Here is a 26,275-nt window from a genome sequence, read left to right on the forward strand (position 1 = left end):
TTAACATCCGTTTTCATCCGCTTCCGTCAATGTCCGTTTTTTTGAACAGATGAATGCCCTATTTTTCATCCGTCAAAAAAACGTATCGGACGAAAAACGGATGACAACGGATGAAAAACGGATGACAACGGATGAAAAACGGATGACAACTGATGAAAAACAAATAACTGACGAAAAACTGATGAAAAACGGATAACAACTGACGAAAAACGGATGACAACTGATGAAAAACGGATTAAAAAACGGATGGAAAACTGATACATTTTGACATTACTGAACTGATGAACTGAACGGACCGTATGTGTGAAAGGGGCCTTAGTCAGTGATGGCAAACCTTGGCACCCCAGATGTTTTGGCACTACATTTCCCATGATTCTCATGCACTCTGCAGTGTAGTTGAGCATCATGGGAAATGTAGTTCCAAAACATCGGGGGGTGTCAAGGTTCGCCATCACTGACCTAAGGGCTCATTCACACTAGTCATGTTGGCTGCCATGGCAGTCCCAGCACATAAATTAGACAGTAGGAAAAATGTGGGACAGTTTTGTATTTTTATGCAGAGCACAGTGTTGTGATATACTACACTGCAATGCAACAAAACTAAATGAAATGCTATTTTATCATATTTTTATAAAATAAAATAAAAAAGTGCAATGTACACAATGAACACCAGCAGGTGCAGAACATAGGATGCACCTACTGGTGTGAATGAGCCCCTTTATCAGAGTATGGATAGTGGGGATGTCTAGAGGAAGCAAATGGGAGCATGGCTGCTGGTCCCTGAAAACTTGGATATTAACGTTTGTTCTGAAAAGGACACTTACCTTTGAACAAAGACTTTAACGGACTACAGACACAGTCCACACCATTCAGGGATTATGTTTATGCCATAAGGAGACTTGAGGCTGATCATCCTGATATGCCACCTTCAATATAAGTACATCTTTTGGTGATTTATGAGGGGTCGTTGTATGTCCATTCTAGTGAGGATCCCAGGGGATATCTCTCTACAGGCTAATTTTGACCACTCTATAATTTGAGGGTCAAATTGTTCCGGTAAGCAGTTTACTGGAGCAGAGTGGTGGAGTGACCCCTGGATGTGACATCCTTTCTGGGTGTGGGATATCTCTCTCTCACTTCTCCTTTTATTACCTTACCTGTAAAAGGACTTACCTGAACTGTATTATTCACTTATTGGCTGTTTAACAACATTTTTGGTATTGGCGCTGCAGCTTTTTGCTTACTATATCTTATAGGATTCCAATCATATCCTTTGGTGCCGGCAGCCTTCACATTTGTATTACATTCAGATCAGACTGAATGTTTCTCTTGGACTGAGCGTGGTTAATTAATTCATTTATTTTCCCTTTATCAGCATGCCTCGCCATTTACATTATTGCTTTGCAACCAGACTTCTTGATGTACCACCCACCCCCCTTTTAGATTGCAAGGCCCCTTTCACACATGCTGTCCGTTTGTCCGTTTTTCATCCATCCGTTGACAGATGAAAAATGGTCATCGATGCATCTCTAAGGAAAAACAGGTGTATATGGATGATCATCCATGTACATCAGTTTACATCCCCATCCCTCGTCATCTGTTTTTTTAAACTGATCAAAGGTCCTTTTTTATTCTGTTAAAAAAACAGATCGGACGAAAAATAGATGTAAACTAACAAATGGTCAGTTTTTCATTGGTTTTTGCATTGATAGTGGATGTAAAAAAAAAAAAAAAAAAACTTATGAAAAACAGATGAGCACTGATAAAAACTTCATCCATTTTGCCATGACTGAACTGATGAAATGAATGGTCTGAATGTGTGAAATGGGCCTAAGTCTCATTTACAGGGCCCTCCTAGCCTGAATTGTAATTGTACTGTCCCCCTTTATATTGTAAGGCGCTGTGTAAACTGTGGGCGCGATATAAATCCTGTATAATAATAATAATATTGATCGGGCACTATGGGGTTGATTTACTAAATTACTAATTAGTACTAAGTATGCACAATACTATTATACAATACTAATATGCAATACTAATTAGACTATGCACATTTGCAAGTGCAGTTCCTCCAGAGCTTAGTAAATGAGGTAAAGCTTTACTTTACAGAGTATACCCAATCACATGCAATGGGGAAAAAACAGCATTTTTGCTTGCACATGATTGGATGGTGGAAGTCAGCAGAGCTTCCCTTCATTTACTAAGCTCAACCCCTAAATCCCAGATTTGTTCAGTTCACATCTCCACTGCTCCTCTGAAAAGAGATCGGGCAAGTGTTTAGGAGGCAATACTACTGCCTCCTGCACGCCTTTTCTTTTCCAACTGAAAGGAAATTTACATTGAAATACTGTGCCGCAGTGGTGACTTCAATAGGCGAGTTTGACAGAGAGTGCCATCGTTCAAAATTGGTACGCTGGGTTAAAATTTTCGCACTGTAAATCTAAGCATCACAGCCGTGGAAATTTGTACTCGCCCAAGCAGCTGCCATGTACATTTGGAGGTGGATGGTCATGAAGGGGTAAAAATGCATATTAACCACTGTTTTTTACTGGACATTTGAACCCAGCATAATGGCTTTTCTGGTGGCCCTACAATAAGGTTTCAGAGATTTTGCCACTGGTGGAACCCTTCAGTGATAATAATATCTCTCCATCCACCTATACGGGCTAATTGATAGGATAGTACTTGCCTGTGTGATGACCACAGAATATTTTATAGAGCGAATCTCCTTCTTGTGTCTCGTGACTCCATCACTGTTACCAAGCTTAGCTTCTCCATCACTATTTCTAGGCTGTACCTCTAGATGCAACAGAGAACCTGAATGCGTTTAGGGAACTTGTAAGTGACTACACGGTAGAGGATCCATGGATCATACAATTCATCCCTTTAAACCTGAAATGTAGCTTATATAAGATTCAATTTCATATTTTCCTAAATGGTAGAAGTAATTGATCTTTAAAGAGGAAATACAGTCTTTTCTATAATTTTTTTATACAAAAATGTGAGAGAATTAATGGGGTTTGTTGAATTGATAACAAAAGAAACTCCCTATAGTCTAAAATACTGTGAAATACTCACAATGCAGCTTTTTTGACAAGGCTGTGAGAGTTTGGGACTAGTAGCCTAAATTTTAATATGGCCACGTCATCTAGGTAGGTCCTTGTGCTGCTTAGCTATTAGTAGATTTAAGAAACTACAATCAGAATGTAATAAGTTTGTGTGGCTAGCTTTAAAGAGAATGAAAACATAAAAGAGGGTCAGCGCTAAAGAAAAGAAATGGGCAGCTTGCAATAGGTAAATATACGGTACCAATACAAACCAACAAAGTAAATAATTCCAAATATAAACTATTACAAACTTAAAGCACATGCTACCAACACAGCATTCATAATGTGCAAAAAGAATCCACAATATTCAGGTGAGCGCATTTTAGTTCTGTTGCTCGTTTGTGGTGAAGAGGATTTTCATTAGCTGGTGGAAGACTTTCTTTGCGGTGATATTTATTGCATATTTTGAAGTCTTTTGCATTGGACTTTATTCACACTGATTTATTTTTATGATCAGTTCTGAATATTGTGGTTGCTTTTTGCACATTATGAATGCAGTGTTGATAGCACATGCTTTAAGTTTATAATATTCTATATTTAGAGGCACTGCATTATTTTCTTTGTTAGCTTTAGAGATAACTGCATTTATAAAAGTAGGCCCAGCATCTAATATTCAAATGACCAAAACTGGCCAAATCTCGGTCAAAGTGAGCTCCTAAAAAAATCTCCTTGTCCCAATTCCATATACCCATACCCATTTAGGTATACCTATAGAATAGATAACTTCAATTACTTTTTCTACTATACCTTTGATTCTGGCTAGATTACAAAGCAACTGAGTTTTTTGGGATACTTTATGATGTTCCAGAATTACTCAGACTAAATACAAAAATTCAAAAAGGCTTTTCACTATTTTTTCAACCGGTAGATATTATATCTTTTGATCAGAGTGGCACATTGCTATTTTACATGGTCTTAGCAATCATGGTTCTGTACCTAGAGAGAAGTCAAAGCATCTTTGGTGAGTGAAATTGCTCACTAATGTCTAATTGCCATCTGAAGTCAGCCTCGGCTATGACTATGTTATTAGCTAACTAGCTACACAAAATTCATGAATGCGCGACATTTATGTTGTGTACGAAAAATCTGAGATCCATATGTGGCCCTTGGGCTACTGGTTGTGAGGAACTGAAAGATGCTAAATGTCAGAGCCGTTTGCGGTTTTTTTTTTTTTTATTCTTTGGGGACCATTCATCTTTATTTTCCGGTAATCCTCAATTGCGATCCTAGCCACAGGAGCCCATAAAACAAGCATGACATCTCTGACAGCACAATGTTTAATGAGCATCAGCTTGATTCTGGTCCAAATGTACTATGAAAGGCTTCACATGACTTCCTCTCTGCTCTTTCTCCCCCCTCGTCATTATTAAGTATATCAATTTCCTCCCACCTGATATTAACCCATGTAATGCTATCCCACGTCCTCCTGATTGTCTCTGTAGATCCCCGTACAGCAATTAGCACTATTAAAATCACAATTGGCGATGAGGCAGGAGCCTCGCGGGAAAGACGAGGAGATTTCAGGTACATTTGTCTTGTATTAATGGTACTCCTAGACTCACTGAGAAAACCATTACCAGTGATCTGAATCCAGGCCAACACATCTGTATATGTACAGGGAACACACTGTATACCCCATTTAGAAGGAGGATTAATGTGCCTAAATGTTCAATAAAACATATGGGAGTAAGTCCTTCTGCAGAGAAAATATCATTTCTCTCCATATTTGAATCCATTAACATCTATCGGATCATACATAGTGCTCTTAAGTTAAAATGACATCTAAACAATGAATTCCAAAGAAGAAGTACCTCTAGAGATGGAATGGATAAGCTGAATAACAAACTATTTAACGAGGATTTAAATGCCATAAAAGCTTAAATTCAAAGTGTATTACGGATATATTTGATAATGGTGCAGGTACATGTACCAAAATTCTGGGCATTCACTGCTGGCTTTGTTTCCTCTAGGCTCCATTCACACCTGACCACGATTTCAAATTGCTGCAAAACACGGGAGGCGTTTGCAATGCCATTACTTTTACCGTGATTGTCGCACAGTAAATCGCAATGAACATGAGCTTCTTTTGGGTGACAGTGTCGCAATTTACCATGCAATCCCATCAAAATCGCAGCACGATTGGGGTGCCATTATCAGCGATGGTATCGCAAACGAGTCCCTCATTTATTTTGCAGCAATTTGAAATCACTAGCGGAATCGCGGCAATTCCACACATGAATGTAGTCCCACAGACAGATAGTGTTGGCGACCTCCCCAGAGCCAAAAACGTCTGACAATGTAAGACAGTGAATTGCTACATAGCACATTTTAAATTGCATGTCAGAGCAAAATAAAAAATCAATCATATGCATGTCCCTGCAGTATATTACCTTTTGTATCAATTGACCCTCCCTCTTAGATTGTAAGCTCTAACGAGAAGGGCCCTCTGATTCCTCTTACAAACTGTATTGTAACTGTAATAAACAAGCAAAAAGTTGGGGGAGCAAACCCTGAACATGTATTTCTCAAGCTGGTGCAGCTATGAACCAGGCGACATGCATATTAAAAAAGAATAGCGCACACATGCAAAAGAAATGACTATCAAATATGAAAACAATCCATAAATAAAAATGGGGATTTGTTCCCACCATATGGCCATATCGTGCTCAAGCCCACCACTATGTCAAAGTACCCCATTATCAGTGGGTCCTACACTATCCATAAAAAAGGATGAATCCAGCCTCTCTAACCCTTGGAAACAACACTCCTTGCTGGGAGAGATGCGCTAATGCACTTCAAGGGACACATCTCACACACATCTGCACATCTCTCCCAGCAAGGAGTGTTGTCTCCAAGGGTTAGAGAGGCTGGATTCATCCTTTTTTATGGATAGTGTAGGACCCACTGACAATGGGGTACTTTGACGTAGTGGTGGGCTTGAGCACGATATGGCCATATGGTGGGACCAAATCCCCATTTTTATTTATGGATTGTCTTCATATTTGATAGTCATTTATTTTGCATGTGTGCGCTATTCTTTTTTAATATGCATTGTAACTGTTATGTCTGCCTTCATTTTGTAAAGCGTTGCGAAAACTGTTGGCGCTATATAAATTCTGAATAATAATATAATCCTAATATATGTCCAAGCTTTATTTCTTTATAGACCCTGCACAGAAAAATACCCATACATACAAATGCAGCTCCCAATTTCCTGATGTAGACTAACAACACAAAGGATATTATAGAACTGAATGTTTAATAATTGGCACTGGGCTTGCCCAGTTTGTTAAACTACTAACTCCCTTCCCCTCCTCATCTCCACTGCATAGAGAACACGATACAAAAATCGGAAGCAAAATTTCTTCCGACGAACGATCTGCCGATTTTCAGATTGTTAGTATAGTGCTTTCGACAGCCGATTACGAATTTTCGGACGGCAAAATCTGGATGTGCAGGCTATAAAATTTTTATCGTATGTCAACACAGCATCCGAGTTTTCGTCTGAAAAAAATTGCAAGACTAGGCATGCTCAGAAACGAAAGAACACATACAAAACAATTCAACACATGACATCACTTCTGAAGTTGAATTCTGTCGTACGGAATTTTCGTATGAAAGTAACCTCTTCACTTCACTTCACTGAGACTAGCATGCAACAAAAATCGGACGCAAGATCGCTCAATAATCGGATCGTGTGTACGAGGCTTAAGAGTTTTTTTTCACAAAAGCAGCCACAAGGTCTTTCTTTAACCATCCCCGTTTGTATGGGCTTGGGACCAATTTGTATATACACACTGCAGTCAGTTTAGACAGAAGCCAGATAACCTCCCAGCACACCTTTGGAGTGTGGGAAGAAACCAGAGCATCTGCAAATAAACCAAGCATGGAGAACATGCAAACTCCATGCTGATAGTTTCCTGAACAAGATTCGAGCCAAAGACCTCAGTGCTGTAAAGCACCAGTGCTAACTACAAAGCCACTGTGCTGCCCAAGCAATTTAGGGTCCAGATGTGATAAGACCACGGAAGGGTCCACAGCAGTCAGAGAGACAGTCAACCGCCACTGCATAGAGGAGCACCATATGTTGAGGGGCAGAGGATAAGTTAAGTAAAACTCTTTCTCTAGTATTTTTTTTTTTTGCCCAACCCAGCAGGGCTGAATGAAAAAAAAACCTGACAATTCAGGAGGAGCCGCTGTACTAACTATCCAATGTTAGTACAGCAATCTTCCCTGCTGTTCTACTGTGTTCTGATAGGGTGACTGCCCCTGCCCCCCCCCCACGGTAGAACACTGCGGTCAGGGTTCTCAGCCATTGGCTGAGAGCACTGATCAGGAGCCAACCAGCAGAACATTGTTAGTTATGCCCCCTCAACTCAAGCCCGCCTAACGGCCAGCTTCTGTCGGGCCGATGTGAACACACGGGCCGAATGTTGGCCGGTTTCTATTTAACCGGCCAATGCTGCCCGACATTCGGCCCGTGTCTATTAGGCTTTAGACAAGGGATATTTTTTTTTTAGTTTTCTGGAGTTGGGATAGTTTGACACACACTTTAAAGAGATTCTAAACCTCTCAGGTTTTTGTTGTTCCTCTGTAGCTACATGCAGCAGGATAACAAAATGAATGGATACAATACAAGTTGGTATCCCTCAATAGATGTGTTGCCCTGTGTGGAATTGAACTCTTTTACAGCTCATGCTTTTATCATTACCTATTTATTACAAATATAATGTTTGCATTGGTTAAGAATATCCTAGAATCAGCGAAAAAAATTTCATGGTTATATTTTTTAACTCCGTGCAAGGTACCTTTTAATTATAAGAAAAAAAAAAAAAGTTTAGCAGTGCATGCCATGTGAAAATGCACCCGCAACGATCAACACACCAGAAAGACACCTCTGTGCATCCATTTTACGCTTGACTCTACTAAGCACAATGGAAATAATGATAAGTCACAGAGTTACAAAGAAAAAAAGGCAACAAAAAGATTATTTTTTGACCTAGTACATAGTCCTGCCGTGTGAAGGGTTGTTCCATGCCAAAGAATGTTTCTTTTTATAAATAGGCATCTTTATCTCAGCCTTAAAAGGTGTGTGCCTCTCAGATCCCCACTGCTTTACGCAAGGTTGCTGTCGGAGTCTTAACAAACGCAACATATGTTTCAAGAGCAGCTAGTGCATTTAATGAAAGAAACCCTGAGGAGCAAGAGAAAGAAGGAAGGCGGAGGAAGAAGGAGAGAAGGGGGTGGAGGATAGAGAGGAAACATTATGGGGTAAGGACAGAGGAGAGGAAGAGAGAGAGAGGAAGAGAGAGAGAGGAAGAGAGAGAGAGAGGAAGAGAGAGAGAGGAAGAGAGAGAGAGAGGAAGAGAGAGAGAGAGGAAGAGAGAGAGAGAGAGAGGAAGAGAGAGAGAGAGGAAGAGAGAGAGAGAGAGAGGAAGAGAGAGGGAGAGAGAGGGAGAGAGGGAGAGAGAGAGAACATTATGGGGTAAGAACAGAAGGGAGAACAAAGGCGAGAGGAGGGCTGGAGTAGAGAAGGAGAACGTTTAAACAGGGCTTGACAAATTTGCTTTGAATCTAGGAGCCAGCTAAAAAAGTTAGGAGCCAGTTTTTTTTAAACATTTTGCCTACTTGCTACTTTCACCCTCTTCCCACCCAGGCCAATTTTCCACACTGTCATACTTTGAAAGGCAACTGCGCGGTCATGCACTACTGTACCCAAATTACATTTTTCCAAATTTTTTGAGACCAATAGAGCTTTCTTCTGGTGTTTTTTTTTTTTTTTTTTTTTTTAATCACCACTAGGTTTTTTTTTTATTTTTTGCTAAATACTTAAAAAAAAAAAAAAATTTCTTAATTTCTGTTATAAAATGTTGCAAATAAGTAATTTTTCTTCTTCACTAATGTGCAGGGATGAGGCTGCACTGATAGGCTGCACTAATAAGGCAGCATTGATGGGCACTGATGAGGCTGCACTGATGGGCATTGATAAGGCTGCACTGATAGAGGCACTGATGGTGCTGCATTGTAGGGGCACTGATGAGGCTGCACTAATAGGGGCACTCATGAGGCTGCATTGACAGGGGCACTAATAAGGCTGCACTGATAGGAACATTGATGAGGCTGCACTGATAGGGATACTGATGAGGTTGCACTGATAGGGACACTGATCAGGCTTCCCTGATAGGGGCACTGATCAGGCTGCTGTGATAAGGACACTAATGAGACTGCAGTATAGGGACACTCATAAGGCAGCATTAATCGGGACTGATAAGGCGCGCACTGATGAGGCTGCACCGATAAGGCAGAATTGATGAGTACTGATAAAGCAGCATTAATGGGCAATAATATGGGCACTGATGAGGCTGCACTGATAAGGCAGCATTGATGGGCACTAACAGGGGCACTAATGAGGCTGCACTGATAAGGCAGCATTGAGGGGAACTGATAAGGCCGCATTGATGAGCACTAATAAGGGCACAGATGAGACTGCACTGAAAAGGCAGCATTGATGAACACTAATAGGGGCACTGATGAGGCAGCACTGATAAGGTAGCATTGATGGGCACTGATAAGGTAGTATTAATGGGCACTGATGAGACTGCACTGATAAGGTAGTATTGATGGGCACTGCTAAGGCAGCATTGAGGAGCACTAATAAGGGCACTGATGAGACTGCACTGATAAGGCAGCACTGATGAACACTAATAGGGGCACTAATGAGGTGGTACTGATAAGGTAGCATTGATGGGCACTGATAAGGCAGTATTAATGGACACTAACATGGACACTGATGAGGCTGCACTGATAAGGTAGCATTGATGGGCACTGATAAGGCAGCATTGATGGGCACTCATAAGGGCACTGATGAGGCTGCACTGATAAGACAGCATTGATGGACACTAATAGGCGCACTGATGAGGCGGCACTGATAAGGTAGCATTGATGTGAACTGATAAGGCAGCATTGAAGAGGCACTAACATGGGCACTGATGAGGCTGCACTGATAAGGCAGCATTGATGTGCACTGATAAGGCGGCATTTATGGGCACTAAAATGGGCAGCAATAAGGCAGCATTGATGGGCACTAATAGGAGGCCACACTGACTGTCCAGGGGGTAGGGGGGCTCTCAGGCTGGCCACACCTGACTCGGAGTCGCAGTCTGAGCTCATACGGGGGGGGCGGAGTGCCCGGGGGGATCCCTGCGAGGTGGTGCCCAGCTCAGGGCCATTGCTGAGCCCATTCAGAGCTACCAGTTTCTGCTCTAGGGAGTCTAGACAACTCGATCTAGAAGTGCACCCAGGGAGGGACTAGAGAGCCGCAGAAGGGCACACTTCCCTTCCCCATCCCTGGCATCAGAAAATAAATGTTCCTGCCGGGCACCCGGAAATGGTGCGCTCGGTTGCTCACCCCATGCTAGCCACTGGGGCTGACAGCAGGTGCCAGTCTGCATTTTCTCGTCGCAATGGCGACCTGGCGCCTGGGGTTTGTCGATCCCTGCGTTATAAGGTAAGGAAAGAGGAGAAGTCAAGGGATAGAATTGGGATGAAGGAGACAGAGAACATTAGGGGGTAAGGACAGAGGAGAGGAAGAAGAAGACAAGGGGAAGGGAGGAGAAAGAGAATGTTTTGAGAGGAACAAAGAGAAATAGGAGTGAAGGGGAGAGAGAGAACATTTTGGAGCAAGGACAGAAGAGAGGAAGAAAGAGAAGGAAGTGGATAAGAGAGGAAGAATGTTATGGTGTTGGGACAGAGAGGAGAAAGAAGAAGAAGAAAGAAGAAAGAAGAAGAAAAAAAAAAGTATAGCAAAAAGAACAGGAAAATGGTAAAAATTCAAAAGGCCAAAACAAAATACATCCAAAAAAATACAACTTGTGGAATTTTAGATTCCACAAACTTACATGGAAGATAACTTATGAACACTGGAGCAAATAAAAGTGATGCTGCTTCCCAATCAAATTCCACATTTCATTTTCAATCGCACCTTAAACAATGGCAGCTAACATCAGATTTGTTTTTACTGTTTTGCTCTGCTCCATATTTTAAAATCAGCTCTTAAAAATGAATTTACCAGATATTTATTCTACCATCTGATAACAGAATTAGGCTGTTTTTGTTTAAGGCCACTATCTATATATTGATCCATAAAATAAGATTATCCATAAAATAAGATTATCATATAAAACACCACTACTGCAGCAGTCCATCAGCCAAACGCTTCCATACACTTCCCTCCATCCCCACCACTTGTTAGGAGGGTAGCACACTTTTGCAACAGGTTCTCCTTTTATACATATATTTTACATTACACAGAACCCAGCAGGGGATTTGTAATACTCAGGACTACTTTACACTGTGGCCACAGGAGGTAAGTCTGGGGAGCAGGCAAGATCCTAACACCTGTGACCTAAACTGTTACAACGGGTAACTGAATGATTCAGGCTGCCAGCTTCCACCTAAATCCAATATTCTGTAACTGCACTTTGGTCACCAATTGGATGAACAACACCTGATGTGCCAATTACATTTAGCACAGAAAACAATTGTTCTCTAGCTAATCAATCTCAGGGGAAAACTCAAAATAGATTTTCTTAGACAATTATCCTATTATTATTATTTTTTATTATCCTATTATTATCAGACTACTATCCTTCAAGAAAAGACCAGCATCAAGGATGTTTGCTCAAGGTTCCAATACGCATGCCTGGCCAAACCAAGCACATATATTTATGACTTGCACTAGTCAGAAACTTTCACCATCATACAATATCCCTGGGTAACTTCAGAACTTTCACTGCTGGGGTCCAAGACAAAGGAAACCCTGTACTGTATATACTGACCAGTATGTAGGTATAGAGATGATCTGAAGACTTGAAAAGATCTTCTAGTGGCTAAAAAAACTATTATATTATTATAAACACCTAAGGTAGTTATTTATATTCATTAAAAAAATAAATTGTCATAATTTTATTAATATAATTTAAAAAAATTAAAGTATTTTTGAATGCCACCAGTGATTTGTCTTTTTACTCCCTCCTGTAATCCCCTGTACAGCAAGACTCAGAGGGCTAACGCTAGGGATCAATCCGTCTTTACTCTAGTGCACAACACAAGGGAAATATGCTTGTATTGAAAAGATGTACTATAGTTTTTTTTTTTGCCCACTTGGCCCCACATTTAACCTATCAATCTCATTAAATGTAAATTAAGAAATGAGAATGTTTCCTATTTCTCTATAGAGTAATGGTGAACCCAGTCATCAGAGAATTGATTTTCGATGTTGGAAGAGACTACATCATTTCAAATAATGCTAATAGCAGGATGTGCTATTTCATCTGTAACCACAAGTTAACATTTTATGTCTCATTACATGTAAAGTATTTATAAATCACAATGTGTATTAGGTAAATTATGCCTGTAAGTTATATCCTTGTATTTAACTAACAGCATTATCTGGAGCTTTCCTGCAACTCAGGTACAGATACTGGACCCCTGTTAGGCAGTGATACCCAATTCAAAAGATAATATGTAGCTACATAGAAACCAGACAGGCTCGAGCATGATGAGTAAGCTGCTCTGATTTTAATTTGGCACATTCACAGAATAAGTATACAGGTATGTAGATTGTGTCAAGACATAAAATTGTGAAAGAAGAAAATGGTCGCACACCACTACGGAATCCAATGAAGAAAAGTTCTTTATTCACATAAGTGGTACAACGTACAGCAGGGTAGGACAGTAGACGCCTTTCACATGACTGCTACGTGCTTGTTCACTACCCATGGTACCCAAGGATACCTTGTACCACTTATGTGAATAAAGAACTTTTCTTCATTGAAATCTGTGGTTGTATGTGACCATTTTCTTCTTTCATGCTTCTCCTGGTGGCGAGCCGAGGTTCAGCACCCACCTTGAATAGTGGACTTTGACTAGCCTGAGTGGTGTTATCTCTCTTCATTGATAAGACATAAAATTGACCAATCAAAGAATAATATGACTACAGCAAGCATTGAGTTAATTGCCTTGTGATCATGGTTCATCATAGAGGATGTTTATTTTTTGAGGCTTGATGTGCCATTCAAAAATAGTATTCAGATGTTGATTTCCAGGAACTTATTTGCCACGGGTTCTCCACACATTAATTCTAAGTTTCGGTAAGTCATCAGAATTACTTTTGCAATACGCCAAGTGTACATGTAGAGGAAAAAACAAGCACAGATTCAAATTCTTATAATGAAGCCATTTTGCCCCAAACAGCCATTTTGTTTTGCCACCTCACCTGAATGCCTGAAAATGATTAAAATGGAGCAGCCAGTGTGGGCCTCAGCAGCTATTTTAGCAAAACTAAATGACATCTGCCATAAAAAGTTTGTAAAAAGTGAACAAATATCAATATCGCTTCTTACAGGAATTTGATTTTATTGATTGAACAAATTTTAAAAAAAAATGAGAAATTCAAATCAATAAATTAAAATTCCTAAAGATAAGAAGAGAACATGGAACAGAGAAAACGTTGATTGCTTTTACTTAAAAACAAATGCTGTGTACCATGGACATGCGTGGTGAATATTATTCATGGGTTGCTATTACAGGACTAAAATTGATTGCTAAACTGTATAGGTGTGCATACATAGACATCTAATCTACTAAATTCCAGGAAGATGTGAAGAGTTAAGGGCATGTCTAAAGGCAATGTCATAATAAAGGAGAAGTATAGCCATCGCTATTTTGGCTGTACTTCTATGGATCACATGGGTGCAGTTAGTTTTGCACTCCTGTGACCCATTTTTAGCCGACAGTAGGCTAAAGCCCACTGTCGGCTGACGTCAAAGACCCGGTACAGGCTCTGAAAAGATCCCAACCATAGGATTTAGAGAGATGCTGAGAGCCTGAGCCAGCTGCTTCCAATCCCTCCACAGCCTGGTGTTTTAGTGAGCGCTGGAAGGGCAAAACTGAGAGCCAGTGACTGACAGTCACCAGCTCTCTGCAGGCTGAGGGCTGAAAGCTGATTGTCTATGATCACTCAATTCTCAGTCTTAGAGGAGGCGGGGGACAGCTGCAGCTGGGATCAGTGCTGCAGCCATATTTTTTTTTTAAAAACCATACTTCTCTTTTAAAATTGGAAACCTCTGTATCCTGATATATGTGAATTCCCAACAATCACATTGCGGCCCACCAGATGCATTCTAAACCCTAATAACAATTTAGAAATGTATACACAGAGACCCTGATTGCAGTTTTCCATGCATACATATATATCTCTTCTACTACTTCAATTTAAAGTGCTTACGACTTGGTAACTATAGCATAAGGGAAGCAAGGACTGCAAATTTTACTATCACAGGGGAGAACACTGTGCCCATAGGTAACATGCCACAATGGCCACCAGCCCCACAAACAGGCAGACTGCAGCACATGGTAACCATATGGTCTGATTTACACTGAATGCCTTTATTCCTGCCTATAGCCACGTTTTGGATGAGCGTATGGGTGTTCAATGCTCAAGCACTAAACAGGTCTAGAGTTTAGGGGCATGTAGAAGATTTGTTTACATACGTTTTTTGGGGTAGGGCAGGTGTAATTTTTAAATGGGATCTGTGCATTTGGAGCATGCCTTATCTAGCCTGTGCATTTCATTTTCTGATTGTTTCTCCATAAGCAAACCAAACCTTGCTAAACACCTACAACACAGTTTTGCACAGGCTGAACCCTAGCTGATCTCTGCTTCAGAAATAATCGAAACATTATTCTGCCTAATAAAGGCTATGGTGGTTGGAGGTCATCTGTTGACCCAACTATTGTTTGCGTGAGACATCCATTCAGTCGTATTTGACTCACAGAAGTTCTATGGGCAAGATCTCTGGACATCATGTCTGATTTACGGGGGACTCCTTTTCAGTAGAATTTTCTTGGCAATTTTTTTTGTGAGGTAGGTTGTTTTCTCAATTCTCCCTACTTGCACAGCCTTGGAAACAGAAGTCAGAATGTCATAACAATTTGTACATACAGTACATACCAGGGACAATAACCTGCTGGTATGTCTGTGGAGGAAAGCTCAGTACCCGGAGAAATCCTGCAAAACCCCCTCAAGTTCAAAGAAAACATGCAAACTCAATGCAGATAGTGTCCTGACCAAGATTCTTTCTAGAAGATGTTGTCATCTTTATTAAATCCCTGAATTATGCTCTTCCCATTTGTATTCTTTCCTTCACATTGTACATCTTTTCTACAAGCTGTACTCTGCACTTATGGCGCAATAATGGAAAGAGAAAGAAGCTAATGGAAGTGCGGTCTCATTTAACACGCAGATTGCTACTTGTGCCTCTTTTGAAATGAAACCATGCAGAATAAGTGACAGGTGCAAAAAGACTACTTCTACTCAATGAGGCATAAGGTGGCTCTGACACAGCATAAACACTATCACACCCCCTCACATGTCAACCAAGGAAACTCTTTTATACCATCAAAAATGCACAGCGACTATTGGGGGATGGAGAGAGGGCATTGAACTGGCTGTATAGTGCCAAGGGAAGGAATGCATTGTGATTGATTAATGCTGCCGTGGAAAGAGAAAAAACCCTACATTTACTAACTGAGGCCATGCAAGGTCATTCCCTTTTATTACCTTTACTCTGTTACTTTTAATGGGAAAATGCCAGGCTGGTAAAGACTGAATAACGTGATAGATTTTAGACTGTGAAGTACAGCAATGCCTTCCTAAAACAGAAGGTATTTAAATGAAATCACTTCCATCACAAATCCATAAAACAAGCTGTTTTATCCTCAGTTAAAAATAGTGGGTAGATACAATTTTTTTTCTTTGTGTTCCATTGTTCAGATGTGAATTGAGCCCTGTATCCAGCTTGCATGCAGCTGTATTTGTTAGCTCCCACATAAGCTATAGAAACTATCATTTCTAACTCTACGGCTGAGTTCACACAGACAGCAAAGGGGTGATAAAAACGGGGAATTGATCCACGTCTTTCCCTACAAAGCAACATGGCAGTCACTAAGGTCCATTCACAGTTGGGGGTGTGGCAAATTTTACCTGCCATGTCACATTTGGCAGTCATTGCCCCTTAAAGTGATATTAAAGGTAGAATTAAAAAAAAAAGCAAAACATGTCATACTTGCCTGCTCTGTGTAGTTGGTTTTGCACAGAGCAGCCCCAATCCTCCTCTACTCAGGCCCCTCTCTGGCGCTCCTGGCTCTTGCTCTTCTCCAAGCCTCCAAAGCAAGTAAGCTATTGGGGACACTTGTGTGTGCTCGCTCCCGGGCCCCGCTCTGGGTGTCCATAAGCTCAGCCCCCACCTCCCACTCCCTCCCTACTGGTTGTGACTAAAAGCTGGTACTGTTTCTCAGCCAATGAGAAAGCACAGACCTGGGAGAAAATTTGCTGCGATGCACATTCCTATATCATGATCAGGCTTGGGTAAGTATTAGGTGGGGCTGCTGGGTAAGCTGCATACTTAAGGTTTTTTTAACTGCATGCACAGAATGCATGAAGGTAAAAAAAACCTTCAGCCTATAAAACGACTTTAAACCTAATGGGATTGCAGTATAACCATGGGGCAACCACTTGGCATGTTGTTGCAGCACGGTACTGCAATGCTATATGCCCATTGGCATCGGAAAAAAACAGGGGGATCTGCAGCATCTCCTCCTGAATGCCTGCAAACTGTCGCTCAACTGCCTCTCAAAAGTGATACCACCAGCGCTTCAGAGAGGCAGCAAACTCTACTGCCAGTGCAAACCAAGCTTAAGTGCTTTGGGGATCAAACAATAAATTGCTAAGGAGACATTAAGAAACAAAGGTGCAGGCGTAGGCTTAGGCTTCTAAAATAATGTAAAACAAAGCAACAGCTTTTCTTAAATTCTACGTGGAAGATTTATTTTGCAAACACATTGAGTGGAGCCATGAAAACCATTTCATTATGTCCCTATGACCAACTGTGCTTTCAAAACTGCTGATGGAGCACTTTTTGGTTTCTTTTGAACTACCTACCCTAACAATTATTATTTTGTATCATATTTTTGAGCCTGAATTGTGTTTTTGCATGTGAAGAGATGCCCCTATCCGCAACTGATCGTATGAGGACATTATACAACGACATGCAATAATATTCTACATCCAACATCCCGGCAGTTCCACTTTTGAATGTAAAGTTACTGAATGTGTGATGTTATTATGAACCCATTATGCAGCCTTTATCAACCTTTTATACCCTGGGGGAACTCTTGAAATAGTTTTTAATCCTTAGGGAACTTCTGCTGATCATTAATTCTCCAGGGGTTAGCGGGAAGAATGTTCTTTATGATGGTAGTGAGTGGAAATAATGCACCCCTTACAGTGGTGGACAATAGAAAGAATGCAAATCTTACAATTGCGGTCAGAATACTATCCTTACAAACAGCTAAAATAATCATTGGTTTTATGCCTATGGCTACGCTGTGTGGCCCAGGAACTATTTAGGCCCCAGCTCAAGGAACCCCTAGCAACTTCGGGAAGAACCACAGTTCTCCACAGAACGCTGATTGAGAACGGTTTCCATAAGGGTTATTTCTCATTAAGAATCTGTATAGTCTGCCATTCGAGGATTATAATGTGTTACTTAAAAATCCACTAAACCCACATCATAAAAAACTATCAATAAATGGTGTATTACATAATGTCCAGACTCACTCAGCCACTACGGGCTTTGTTTTCTGTATTCTGCAAAAAACCTGGGTGATCCTGCTGTTCTCTATCTTTCCCTTCTGTTCATGTTCCCAATGCAGTTATGGATTTTGCAGAGCAGTGTTGGCACTCCTGCACATGCTCAGTTTTCAGTGTATTTCAATGGTGAACATCTCCTCCCTATAACATCTAAGCAGCCAATGTGACTATAGAGTCACACATGTGGGTGTATACACAGTGGTAAAGAACAGCCCATTCCCTACTTCCTCCTCCACACCAACTAACCACCTAAACACAATAGGGGTGGGATATTACATATAGATTAATGGAGGCTTCACCTCCCTCTTATTCTAAGACACAGGTTGGAAGGGTGTAACGCAGCCTGTGACTTGCAGAAATCAGTCCACACCATGTTATTGCCAAAAAATAATAACGATTTGATTTTAAATATATTTTTCTATCACAATTTAAAACAGTTTTTTTATATTAATTATTTAATTTTACTCTGTATCCCAAAGGTTGTTTTTATTTTGAACATGTGACCAGCAGCAGAGGACTAGAAGCCCCTTCTAGTTATGTTTCCCTGCAGACAGGCTGGGCAAAAAGCTGGGTCATGTGATAGCTGTATATCGATTAGGTAAGGTACTTTGATGTTTTTTGTATTTTTTGTTGGGCAGTTAACCTTTTTATATAAATGTTTTATATAAATGAAAAAAAAAAGATCAATATAAGTACCCCTGACAGTGTTAAATGTTTTTTTTTTTTTTTTTTGACCCCCTAACTGCCACATTTCCTGGACAGCTTGGCCTGTTCTTAGGGAGATGAAAAATACAATGCCTATTGGCCGAATAACTAGATGAAAAAAAAGAAAAAACAAAGCCTAAAAAAAAAACTAATGCAGCTATCACCTCTACTGCTTTAATGGTCCCCTTATTGTTTTTGTGCATGTATTTGTAACAGTGAATTATCCAGAAGAATGGGGTTTTTCTGTCCACATTCTAATCAAAAGCTAAAGGGCTGTACCAGAATACCTAATACTCCCCTGCTCAATCACGCCTTGGACCTTAATGCAAAACACTTTAATCCTGCAGAGTGATGAAATATAGAGTAGGAGCCTGCAGTGTATTGGGGAATTCCATAGCACTCAGACACAGATTTCTCTCATTTATCAGAAACACCGTGTTCCCCCCTCTGTCTCTCTAAGCCTCCCCGCTCTGTGCAATCTGTGTGTGCATTCTGCTGGGAGATACAGATCTTCCACTATGAGCCGCCCTTCTGTATTTAGAGACACTTCCATGATTGTGCAGCTGTCCTGACTTAGAGAGGGCAGAAAACAGAACATACAACTGCTGACACTGACCCATCTTGTAACAATGGACTTTTGGCACAATGTGAGTGCTGTCTGCTCTCCAACACATTGAGTCTCTGTGGCCATTTTCAGGCACTCCTTTTAGTATTATTTTGAATACAGATCAGAACTGGCCAAGTTCTGAAAACAAAAGGAATGCATTTCTGATATAATAATAATCTCTGGTGCCAAATCTAGTCTATAATGTCTACCGAGATGTTACTGGTCTAAACCATGCTCCCAACTTCAACCCAACAAGCCCGATGCCAAACCAAAAACATGTAAGCAATGTAATTTTATCATTAACTAAGCAAAAGCTCACTTGGTTGTTTTGGGAAAACTGCACATTCTTGAAGAACAACTACAGTCTTTTTGCTGTTTGTTTTGGATGGAGTGGAGAAGAACTCTTGTCAGGCTTTATTTCAATTTTTATTTCACCAAGACAGGAAGTATCCGTAAATCAGAATGCAACAAGCCCCATTTTAAGCAAGATTGTTGAGGGTTAGGACCTCTGTCAGGTTAGTATGATTGCCTCCAGTTCAGTTCCGGTGAAGATTACTCCTAGGCTGTCCAAGGGGATAAGATGTGAGGTGACATCCCCGTAATGAAAGCATGGACAGCAAAACAAATATGACCAGGGTATTTACTTAACTCAAGTCTATTCAAAACTGAAAAAATGTTGACATAAGTAAGGGGTTTATTACATAAAGCGCTATTTTTATAAAGTGCATTTAAAGCAGACCTTGACCTGAAAATTACACTCTTCTTCCTACAGCTTGTAGCTGTGGACTCAATAATCCCATAGTTGGGTGAAGTTCCTCTTTAATAAGGCCCTGCAAAGTGCACTAATTCACAGTAACTAAACAGACATGATATTTTAGCAAATAAAATATCAATTCAAGAATTAGTTTTTATAAGTTCAGTGCTGCTACCCATTAATAACCAATATAAGTTACTACACATCATACAAGTCATTAAAATGTACGTTCACTTTTAATAATAAACCTTTACCCTCCCACTCAAGCCTCCCTCATCACTTGTAGATTTACATTTCCTGCAACACAGTCTTAAATGTCCAGGTTCAGACAATGCTCATAGGCCATGGCTACATCACACTGTCTTTTTTCCCAGGTCCAGACAGTGATCAAAGGCTATTCCTCATAGGCACAGAATGTGCTCATAGGCCATGGCTACATCACACAGCCTAGCTTGCCCAGGTCCAGATGGAGCTCCTACGCTAAGATTCATAGGTCCATACAGGGCCCATAGGCCATGAATACACCACAGATCCTTGCCCAGCTACGGGGAGTCCTAATACTCCAATGTTTCTACAAACAAACACTGTTCATAGGCCATGGCTACATAACTCTGCCTGGCTTTCTCAGGTCCAGACAATGCTCAAAGGCCATGGCTACATCGCACAGTCTGCCTTGCCCAGATCCAAACAGTTCTCATAGTCCAATGCATCTAGCTACAGACACTGTTCTTAGGCCATGGCTACAACACACAGCCTGGCCTGCCCAGGTCCAGACAGTGCTCAAAGGCCATGGCATTATCACACAGCCTAGCTTGCCCAGATCCAAACAATGCCCTTAGGCCTATGCTCAATACAGTAATCATAGGCCATGGCTACATCACACAGCCTGGCTTGCTGAGGTTCCGGACAACGGTCATAGGTCAGTGCCCAAAGATCCAGGCAGTGCTCATAGGCCATTACTACGCCACACAGCCTGACCTGCCTTTGTTCAGCCAGTGCTCATAGGTCAAGACAGTGCTCATGGGCCAAGACTAAATAACACAGCCTGGCTTGCCCAGTTCCAGACACTGCTTATAGGCCATAGCTTCATAACACAACCTCCCTTACCCAGGTCCAGACAGTGCTTGTAGGCCAAAGCTTCATAACAGCCTGGCTTAAACAGTTTCAGACAGTTCTCGTAGGCCATGGCTTCATAACACAGCCGGGCTTGAACAGTTTCAGACAGTGCTTGTAGGCCATGGCTTCATAACACAACTTGGTTTGCCCTTTTTTTTAAAACTATAGGTAGTCCATGGCTACATCACACAGCCTGGCTTGCCCAGGTCCTGATAATGCTCATGGGTCCAGACAGTGCTCATAGGCCAATTGGTTCATAGGCTATGGCCACCATTACTTTCTATAGAGTACCACGTAATGCATACAAATAGGAGTACGGGGAGCAATGTAGGCCTAGAAGAAAGCTGGAGCACTTCATGTCCCTTGGCGAGTCAGGCAGTGTAAATTAGTAACGTTAGAGCCAGTGCTGTTTGACATCACTCTGAGACACTTCTGAGATCACTAAGAATTCACTACAGGTGCAGTTGACATTCTTCAGCTGCTTTTGCATTTCTATAGACTTGTATGCGTAGAAGCAGTTCTGAAGTGAACAAAAGCCTGACGACGCAAGCCCTTATATTTATAAATGATAAAGAGGGCCTGGTGGGATGAAAAAATACTTCATTAATGTAAATGAACTTACAGTTTTAAAAAAAAAGTGCACTTTTGAAACCCCTTTTGATCTTTAATATGCCAACGCAAACCAAGATGGTTGGCTAATGTAAGTTTTTACCTTCCTGTCCTTTCTGCTATCTTTAAGGATCTCAACTGGGATTCCAATTCCACCAGTTCTCATATCTGTCTACTGCCTGGTAAAGCATTTTGCAGACTCTCTACAAATATCATAGAAAACATCTATTGGATATGCATGACCTCTAGGCTAGTTCACCACCAGTAAACAGGAATAAGCTAGGTAAAAAGCTCATCTAAAGGGACACAGCCTCTTTCATTTTGTACTTGCTTATAGATGCTTCAAGAAGACTATTTCTGTATAGAAATTATAATTACAGGAGTTTTGGCATTGAAACAGTCAGGTATGACCAGCAACTTTAATGTTAATTAATATTTATATCTCAAAGGTGCGTACTAGTGTACACATGAAGCTAGCTGATCATTATCCTCATATTTGGACAACAAACGTTTGTAACCTTTCTTCTATTTGTTGATAGTTTTGTATTTTTATTATGCCTATTTTTTTGTTATTCCTTTTTCCAGAAATGTTTGGTCCCTGCAGACTTTGCCTGTAAATGTTTATGGGTCAGATATAATTAATAACCTGCCAACATGTTCCAGCTGTTAAGAAAAGCACGGCTCAGTGTTGTATTACCCCAAGGCATTTGTGAAACGGGCTCCTACTTTTCATAATCACAATATAAATAAAATCCCCTGAAGGCATGTGATATAATAAAACCAGAATTGAAAACAAATATCCCTTAATCTGGTCAAAAAAAAAATGCACCAAAAGAAAAATAAAAGAGTTGGATTGAAATCTCAGCTACATAGGAGTCTGCTTCGGTTTCATTACTGCTGCACATTTATTGCGTCTGAGAAAATCCAATGCATGGCCCCGGGCTATGCTTATGGTAATGTGGACCATGTAACACCCTGTACTGCTAAACCCCATTTCTAATACCAGATATACAAATCCAGGCTTCAGCTGTGAACACTGGAGCTTGGGAAATGAAACAAAAAAAAAAAAAGGAGTGGGGTTACCCACAGGAACCAGATTTTCCCCCCATTTTTTGACCCCCATAGAATATGGCTTCTCACTGGCAGCTCTAGGCAATGACTTTACTTTTTCTCACTCCAATTTTCAAGGATCTGTCCAGTTTACAAGCTTATTCAATAAGCGAGCACAGAGCACAATGGGCAAAAGAACCATTAACCCACTGCAACCAGATTTCAGAATCTTCTGGCTGATCATGGAACGTTGATTGGCTTGCTGAATAAGCCCCGACGCATGGTATATATTCTCTACAGATAAACACCATTATGAAAACACGATTGAGGACTGGCTTGTTGAATAAGCCCCGACGCATGGTATATATTCTCTACAGCCAAACACCATTATGAAAACACGATTGATGACTGGCTTGCTGAATAAGCCCCGACGCATGGTATATATTCTCTACAGCCAAACACCATTATGAAAACACGATTGATGACTGGCTTGTTGAATAAGCCCCGACGCATGGTATATATTCTCTACAGCCAAACACCATTATGAAAACACGATTGAGGACTGGCTTGTTGAATAAGCCCCATGAGTGGTTTACCTTTTCTATGGTCAAAGACCTATAGAGAATCTATAGAAGACCTATATGTTCTATCACCATACTCATGCTGCTAGCAGACACCAACTCAGAAATGTATTATCAAATAGACTGCTAGTGTAAGAAGTGCTGGGAATAGGTCCTATAAGGTGAAATAACTACAGTGGGGAAACCATTAAAAATAGTGTAAATGCATAAAAAAGGGGAGTGTTTATCACATACGAGAAGTGCGAGGGACTCACATAACATAGGAGAAGTGACAGACTGCTAAATGGTTGGAGAGAGAGAGAACTGGGGTTTTCAGGGAAACGATGGGAGGAAAGAAACAGATGAGACATAAAGGATAGATTAAAGATGAAAATGTGTATATATATATATATATATATGTATATATATATATATATATATATATATATATATATATACACATGTATATATATATATATACATATATATATACACCCATTTTTATCTTACATACATACATTAACACATTCAACCAAAAAGAGTTGTATAATTTATATATATATATATATATATATATATATATATATATATATATATATATACACACACATATTTATCTCTTTAGATTGTAAGCTCTCATGAGCAGGGCCCTACTAACCCTCCTGTATTGAATTGTGTTATAATTGTACTGTCTTGTTTATTTTAAAAAGCTGCGCAAACTGTTTGCGCTATATAAATCCTATATAATCATAGTAATTCAATAAATGATATATATAATATATATTAATATATTTTACACTGTGAGGCAAACTGATGGAAGTATATAAACCCAGTATAATTATTATATATACTGTGCCTTACGTGTCCGCAATTCTTATTGGTTAAGACTCCAAATCTACAATAAATTGGTGAATATAATCTATATTCAGTGGAAGGAACCCTAGCTGATTAGACATCCAGAGAAGGGGGCAGCTTGGCACAGCTGCAATGAGTGACAGCACAAAGTCCCGTGGCAGCGGAGTGGGTACACGGTGGTGTCTGTGGTCACGCTCAGCAGGCTAGACACCCAGACTCCCAGCAAGTATCTGTCACCCCCATCCTCCACCTCCCAGCCATGTCCCTGCTATCCCCACCATCACCCTAGGCTGCTTTTAAAGAAATTCAGCACTGCAATGCAGCTCCATCCTTTTGGCAAGGGAAAGTGGATAGGGAGACAGAGGACATGTAAGCAAAGGGAATGGTGATGGGGGGGCTACCACCAGCTTGGTACCAAGACAGGTGCCTCCGACGCCAAGTGAGATCTATAACCATCTGTAGGACAGAACGAAATCTATCAGCCAAGACATTTTGCACAGGCTAGAAAGCACACATTGATTTAACACTAACAGAAGGGGCCATTTATCTTTCCCCACTGAGACACAAGCGACACGTTTGCACCTCATTTTCGTAATATATCTATTTAATTAGTTCTCTTGCCATGGAAAGGCAATCTCACCAACCTGACGGTATGGGAGTCACAGAGCTTCCTATCTATAGTGTAAAGAATCGGCTGGTGAAAAGGACATTTATTTTTGTTTGGGAAAGCAGAGGGTCTCCACGTAGCCTCCCCATCTGTCACCAGAAAACTCGTACAAATGCTGTCCTTGTCATGCACGGTCTCTATAAATGTAGAAAATCACACTGTAACGTCTGATCCACAACCAACCTCTTGAACTTAAGTACCTTGTTGCTTCAATATAACAGGTGCTTTCCTACCAGTACACATCCTATTGAGAAGAGAGCTTAACTTTTACAACAGGGCACAGCGTTCTCCTATCAATCTCTATACAAGGCATTGCTGGACCCAAGAGCTCACAATTTAAACAATATAGGAGTTATTTAAACAATGCAATTGCCGGTTTCCCCAGCCTGTCCACCTCCATCAGAAGCACAATGTATACAGTTATGGGTTATCAAATTCAGCATAATAAATAGGGCCCAGATCCTTGGACATCAACTTAACCCTTACAGCACCAGAATAGCAGGCTTACCTTCTACTGCTTGAACTTGCCAAATCAGAGACAGAAGCAGCATCCAATTTAGTTCCATTGTGGGAAGAAGAGGTTACTTTTACCACCCAGCAAAATGATATGAGCTAAAAAAAAAAAAAAAAAAAAATTCTAGCAATAATAAAACTGAATCCCAGAATCTTCAATATGCTCCTTTGGAAGTAAAAAGCTTAAATCCTTATTAGGTGGCATAGGATTGTCCAGTCTTGCTGCAGCAGAGCATCGCTCAGGTCCCAGGATGGAGATGCATATTCCGGCACTGCATGCATGGATGTGATTGCAGCATGCATGACAGCGAAGGGTTGGATGTGTTTGGGTGCACAGGGTAGCAGAGGATGAAGGCTGGCTGTGCACAGGGTAGCAGAGGATGAAGGCTGGCTGTGCACAGGGTAGTAGTGGATGCTCCCAGGCTATGTGTGCATGGTGTGTCTGGATGTGTGTGTGCACGGTGCTGTGGGGTAGGGGGGGATGGGGGGAAACTCTAACAAGGATATCCCAGGTTCACATTGCAAGCAGTAGTAAAGTGTTGAGCACTGAGTCTGGGGAAGGGGGGTGAATGATCACCCCCCACTCTACACAACTCCCCTCTTCCAAATCCACCCGTGTACCCCCCTCCTCTCCCATCCTGTCTGAAATCTACACACCCCTCACACCTCCCAGCCAATCAAAGAGCACAAGGAACACTCACCCCCCTTCCCCAATCAATACGAGCCCCTCCTTCCTCCGCTATTGTTGAAAGAAAATTACTTACATTGACCTGTAGAAAGAAAGAAGCACTGCTGGCCTGGTTTGTGCGGCACTGCCATCTTGTGGTTGATATTTATAATAGCATCCGTAGTTTCGCTGCCTTAGCTGACTATGTAGCAGGTGGGGTAGAAGATAACGTAATGTTCATCTATAAAGCCGGTGAGAATATTGGGCGAATGATCGCCTGTTTTTTTTTTTTTTTTGCATGCAAATCTTATATCTAAAACCAATAGGTTACTAAAGTTTTGAAAACTCTCAT

The 26,275-nt window shown here is 40.9% G+C and overlaps 1 protein-coding gene across 3 annotated transcripts in view; it reads right to left on the bottom strand.

Annotated features, from left to right (window-relative positions):
- EPHB1 (EPH receptor B1) overlaps positions 1 to 25,889 on the bottom strand; it is a 453,186-nt gene extending 427,297 nt beyond the window's left edge. For 2 of the 3 annotated variants that reach the window (XM_082252213.1, XM_082252215.1), the window contains exon 1: positions 25,252 to 25,889. In XM_082252213.1, coding sequence (XP_082108339.1) covers positions 25,252 to 25,309 — 58 coding nt within the window. In that variant the 5' untranslated portion in view covers positions 25,310 to 25,889. The remainder of the gene's footprint in view (positions 1 to 25,251) is intronic. The other variant, XM_082252214.1, reaches the window with a different exon arrangement.
- Between the last annotated feature and the right edge of the window lie 386 nt (positions 25,890 to 26,275).

Source organism: Pelophylax lessonae, assembly GCF_965119305.1.
Source record: "Pelophylax lessonae genome assembly, chromosome: 3".
Lineage (NCBI taxonomy): Eukaryota > Metazoa > Chordata > Amphibia > Anura > Ranidae > Pelophylax > Pelophylax lessonae.